The 6,289-nt window shown below is 35.3% G+C and overlaps 1 protein-coding gene across 1 annotated transcript; it reads right to left on the reverse strand.

Annotated features, from left to right (window-relative positions):
- Window positions 1–1,263: 1,263 nt before the first annotated feature.
- Window positions 1,264–3,577, reverse strand: LOC125212961 (NADPH-dependent aldo-keto reductase, chloroplastic-like). The gene is made up of 7 exons (XM_048113279.1): window positions 3,318–3,577; window positions 2,936–2,986; window positions 2,770–2,846; window positions 2,605–2,692; window positions 2,225–2,500; window positions 1,914–2,135; window positions 1,264–1,714 (listed from the first exon to the last, which is right to left on the reverse strand). The coding sequence occupies exons 1-7, from the start codon at window positions 3,435–3,437 to the stop codon at window positions 1,628–1,630; spliced, it is 921 nt and encodes a 306-aa protein (XP_047969236.1). The 5' UTR covers window positions 3,438–3,577; the 3' UTR covers window positions 1,264–1,627.
- Window positions 3,578–6,289: the final 2,712 nt, after the last annotated feature.

Consider the following 6,289-nt stretch of genomic DNA (forward strand, 5'->3'; position numbering starts at 1 on the left):
CATCCGTCTTTCACCTATTTACTCTCTTTCTGTCTCATTCAAATTACCCGACGACGGCAAAACGGTGGAAACGAGATTATTACGAGGAAACAACCTATAAGCATGCATGGCCATTGTTTGTGTGTTTGAGTGCCAGAGTTGAGTGAAGAGGGTGTTAGAGTTGAGTGAAGAGGAATAGTAGTGTGTTTAAGTAGGTTTTCTGGAAAATAAATTATTTCATTTTATTTTTGTATTTTTGTGTAAAGTATGTTGCTTAATTGCTTGGTAAATGGTAGGTGTGTTAACGCACGCGTGTGAGTCTTTTGATTAAGACGGTATTATTAACTTTAGCTCGAAAAATCGATTTTTGGCCATGTCTGGTTGAAAAATGAAGGGAAAAGAATAAAAATGTCTTTATATCTATTTTAATTTGCAATGATCATGGATTGATTCATGGGTGCTATTGTCTCTATTTCTGCAATGTCTGGTTTGAAAAATAAACTTTTACTAATCATTTTGTCTATATCGCCAAATAGACTCTACTCTGCTCCTGGTAAATTGTTTTAAAAAGTTGTGTAAGATCAAATTTAGGGCCTTTTAGAATTTGATTGGTTGAAGCTGGTGTAGAAATTAAGCTATTTTTATTATTGGTATTGAGGTAATGAATTTACATCACCTGTTTGAGATGTAGAGAAATTGGAAGGATTAAAATAGTCAGATTAAAAATATGAAAGTTTATAAACCATAATCAGTACATATTGAATCTTCTAATAGAAATTGAAATGCTAGATTGCAAGTTGGTCGACACACAAATTGCTCTACAAAATTCTCTATCTATAGTTTTGATATTTTATTAATGTAATACTTCATTAAAATTCTACATATAAAATTTTTAAAAAAATATATAATAATTAAAAAAGATGAAATAAAATAATAAAGTTGTGGTGTGATTCAGATTTTGATTTGTATGGAATATGGATGGTTGGAGTTGTGGTATACCACAAAATTTAAGAAAAATGATAATGTAAAAAAATTATACTACTATGATTTGGAATAATATTTATGGTTCGGTTTACTTTTGATTGATATCATTTTTCCAATATGGTAGAGGGAATCAACAACTAATATTTTTGGCGTGTTTTACTTTTGATTGTTTTTTCATTCTTCCAATATAGTATGTCATCTCCTACTTGTTTACTTTGCAAATGAGTTTATAAGTGAAAAGGTGTGCATAATATAAAGGAAAGAGATATAAATCAAAGCTCTAAAATGTAGATGTTGGAATAAGTCACTACGTATAACCAAAATTTATTTGGACGATGCACAACATATTTAAGCATTCATTAATCAACTGAGATGTACATTAGCAAGTAAAAAATTATCCCAAAAGAGAAAATTGTCTATACTCTGACGAGCTCAAGTTATGTAAAAGCATTTGAATCACAGCCATAGACATCAATTTCAAACATTATGTACATATAAATCGGGTAGCTCAGGATATACCAATTTTCAATTGTGAATTGCCTTCAAAACCATAATACCAAACCATCAGCACTTTATTCAAAAGGTTCGCCATTATTTATTTGCAATTTGAGATTAGCTAGTTTAATAGTAGTTCTTACTAGTGAGATTATAAAGTACTTCCCTCTCAGATTTCACCATCCCAGAGCTCTTGTAAGTTTTTGTAGTAACCCAACGTCTCATGCACAAAAGTATTCCCAGGGACTAATTTCACCTGCAAGAGAAATCACACAAGTCATCATCACTAGTTTCATATTTCGTTTAAACGCAGGTCTTGTTTTCTAGCTACAAAACCTCTTGGTAGTCAAGCAACATACTATCATATCAATGTATCTCAAATTTCACAATGCACCTCCAACCTAATTTTGCAATATAGAATGTGTTTTCATAGTACTATGTTATGGCGACTTTACCTGCTCAATTTCGGAGAACTTGTCACACAAATCTTGAGGAATGGTCCAATCAAACACATCAAAGTTTTCTTTAATCCTCTTCTCATTAGTGCTCTTTGGAAGCACACTATGGCCCATCTGCAAACCCCAGCGCAAAGCAACTTGTGCCGGAGTCTTCCCCAATTTCTCACCAATCAAATTCAATACTTGATCATCAAGCATTTTACCAAGAGGTCTATATCCCTATAAACCAACATACATAAATCAAATGTTTCAAAACAGAGTATATCAAGAGGTGATGAAATCTATCATGCCACAGAAACAATACTAACCGATAGATGAACCCCTTTGGACTGACAGAAGCTATGCAGCTGCAGCTGTTGCCAGCCGGGGTGGCATTCCACCTGGTTGACGGATGGAGGAATACGCGCTATGTCTAGCAAGTCGCTGAGCTTCTTGGATGAGAAATTGCTCACACCAATTGCCCGAGCCTTGCCAGCATCACAGAGTGACTCCATTGCTGCCCACGTGCTTGGTATGTCGACTTTAGTGAGATTCTCGGGATCAGAAGTTACTGAACCTTTCTTCATGCTAACAGGCCAGTGCATCTTCATATGCACCCAACCACAAACAAAATTAGCACAATAACTACTAAAATTGGAAGCTAATAACATTAGCACTAACAATAGCATTAACATTAACCGAAGCTCACCAGATAAAGATCAACATAGTCAAGCTGCAAATCACTCAATGTTCTGTTTAAGGCCAAAGGTACATCTTCTGGAGCATGATCAGAACACCTGAAAATTTGAGATTAAGAAGGGTGATTCTTATTATCAATATACAATTATTGGAGCAATTTGCAGTTATAGCAAACCAGAGCTTGGAAGTAATCCACAAATCTTCGCGCTTCACCACTCCTTCTTCAAACAGCTTCTTAAGAGTTTTACCAATCTGCAACAAGAAATATAATCTATTTGTGTTATATATTTACACAATTTGCTTCTACAACAAGAAAATACTATCTAATAATATAGTTTAACCTCTTTCTCGTTGCCATATAATTGAGCGCAATCAATATGCCGATACCCAACCTGCATTTTCAGAAGTATACCCCACTATTAGTTTCATAAAACGAAATTGAACAAATTATGAATTGATTTTTAGGATCTGAACAGAGAGCTTTGCCTATAGTAGTATGCTGCTAAACAGATAGATCAATTGTTCAATCTACTCTCAATATTTTTCAACAATTCTTACTAAATCGAGCAAGATTTTTATACTAAACGAACACCAAAACCAAATTAGAACAAATTTCGATATTGTATGGGAAGAAAAAGTGGTTCTAGCAGAGTTTAGATTCTACTAATATAGAAGAGTTGGCGTTACGAGAGAGAACATAAAATAATAAGAATGAACAGAAACCTTAATTGCAGTGGTGATGGCGTCGCCTACGACTCCATCATCAGCCCTCCATGTGCCGAGTCCAACCGACGGGATTTTTGCGCCATTGTTCAGCTCGAAATGTCGATTCGATTTCGCCATTTTTTACTCACGAGATTAGTGCCTGTTTTATGAGAAAACAATTGGTTATAGAAAATGATTTATTGGAAATTTATAGTATTCCGTTAAATACTCGTTGGAGTAGTACGCCATTAGTAAAATCGCGATAAAATGTGGACAGAATTTATTGTGGTGATCCCACCATGTTAGAGATGAAGCTCAAGTAGGTGAACATAAGTTGCGTGGAAAGCAATAATCAGACCATCTTTAACCATACATAAAAAATGAGTTTTGGTGCCGTACACCAAACTCAAACCTATTTTTGATGTTTTTTTTCAAACAACACCATATTTAGTGTTACCGCAAAAGTTAAGTTTTGTGAGACAAAATCCTAAAAATGGTGTAAATCTTAAATTTGGTGTAAATGGTTGGAGTAAAATTACTTTTTGATGTGATATATACTCAAAAATTGGTTTTAGTTTGGTGTAAATGATTGAAGATGGTCTGAGCTAGCATATGCTGAAGTAGGACCACTTAGTGCACGAAAGAATAAAGCTGTGAAACACATTGAAAATGAGCTTGATGAATGTATTGTTAAGTAACCATCTTGCGTTGGACCACTAGAGGACGTGGAAGGACGTGGTGGTGCTTGGTGCAGTGAAGAAGAACTGATTGTGTTTCAGTCATGATTAGCATGAGATTAGTGAAAGGTTCTAGATTGTTCCAAGAGATATAAGTATCAACAGTGGTGGAGCTAGAAATTTTCTGATGGGGGATCCAAACTAGCATTAAAATTTGTTGATTTGTGTTCAATGCTAACGACACGGAAACAGCTCGGGCGCGAGTAATATAAAAAGCTAAACGTGTGAAATGGACGATGAAAAAATTAATTAGTAAATATATTTTTTAGAGTATAGCACCGATTTATTAGATCAAAGTTATTTTCTATTCTTAAATCATATAAAACATTTTAAATGATGCAATTTAAAAATGATTTATATAAAATTCCTGGTGAAAAAAATCAATAAAATTTTTTAATGAAAAAAAATCCATCAAATATAAATGAATATGAAAAAATAAAAAAAATTACTAATTTGATAAGAAAAAAGAAAGCAAAATGAACTACTCCCTCCGTCCCAGAGAAGATGTCACACTTGAGAAATGGCACAAGATTTTAGGAGATGTTATTTTGTGTGTTAAGTGGTGAGGGAAAATATAATTTTATAATTGATATGAGAAGGAACTTTTTCTAAAAGAGAAAATGTGACATCTTTTGTAGGACAAACTAAAAAAGAAAGTGTGACATCTTTTATGGGACGGAGTACTATTCTACTATAAGCATACTTTAAAATCAGTCTTACTAATAATATAACTCTATGAATCCAAAATAGAGGAACATATCACTAAAAAGTAGAATGCAATAAAATATGAATCCAAAATAGATGAATAGAATACTAAAAAGTAGAATGTAATAAAATATGAATCCAAAATAGAGGAATAGATCACGAAAAAGAAGAATGCAATAAAATATAAATCTAAAATGGAGGAATAGATCACTAAAAAGAAGAATGCTCCAAGGAAAATTCAAACACGGTACCCATCAAATAAAAGGCCAGCACACTGACCAACTGCACTACCACGTAATATACTAAATAGACATTGCATATATATAATATATATAGGTATTATCCAAATGGCTGAGGGGTCCAAGAGCCCCTCAAGCCCCACCGTGGCTCTGCCCTTGTAAGTATGTAACTTTGACCCTTGTAAGTATGTAACTTTGATTCTTGAATGTCTGATGCAATGAAACAATATTAAGTTATTTTCAGTATTGGATACAAAACTCCTTTCTTCTTCACACTGTGATTTCTGTTTTTTCCTTTCATTGTGTCAGAGCAGGATCTTTTTGATCCTGTCTATAGGGACCTATTTTTGTTTTCTAGCTTAAATTTGAAATGGCGGAATCAAACGATTCGAACTCCAACTCAATTCCTTTTACCGCTTTGCCCATTTTTTCACAAATTCCACCAATATCGGTAAAGCTGACGGATGGAAATTTCCTTTTGTGGCAACAACAGGTAGAGGTAGCTGTATGGGGCTATGGCCTAGAGGGTTTTCTTACTGGAGATGCAGTCTCACCACCTCAAACGTTGCAAGATCCAGTTCAAGGAGCTATGGTGCCGAATCCAGCTTTCATCGCTTGGCAAAGGCAAGATCGAAGGGTAGTTGGGTGGCTGTTGTCCTCGCTCTCAGAGGGAGCGCTTGTGCTCGTGGTGGGACTGAGATCGGTGAAGGATATATGGAGACCATTGGAGACTAACTTCGCAAGTAGATTGACGACGAAAGTGATGCAATATCGCCAACAGATGCAAAATAAAAAAAAATGACTCTCTTCCTATGAGCGAGTTTCTGACTAAAATGAGAACCTACTTTGATCTTCTTGGTTCGGTGGGGTGCAGAGTGTCGGATGGTGAACAAATCCTTCACATCTTGGGCGGTCTTGGACAAGACTATGATCCAGCCGTCTGTTCAATCACATCCAGATCTGAGCCTTGGACTGTGTGGCAGATGTGCTTTTCTTCTCAGTTTTGAGTCAAGAATGGAAACCACTAGGAGTCATGCTACCAGAGAGGAGGGTTCTCAACCCTCACTTAATCTGCTGCAACAATTGGGCCAGAAAAAGGAAGGTGCTTGTCACGACCGCATTTTCTAGGGATAGAAAACACAGTGAATCGCGACTAGGGGTGGGTTAAAGAAGCGGGGAAGAAAGGGGGAAACAACAAAACTCGACCATAGCTCAACATAAATGGAATAGCTCGAATAAAATCAGAGTATCAATTCAACAATCAACAACTCGAAACGAATATTATCTCAACAATACTTGGAATAAAAGA

This window comes from Salvia hispanica, chromosome 1 (genome assembly GCF_023119035.1).
Source record: "Salvia hispanica cultivar TCC Black 2014 chromosome 1, UniMelb_Shisp_WGS_1.0, whole genome shotgun sequence".
In the NCBI taxonomy this organism is placed as follows: Eukaryota; Viridiplantae; Streptophyta; class Magnoliopsida; order Lamiales; family Lamiaceae; genus Salvia; species Salvia hispanica.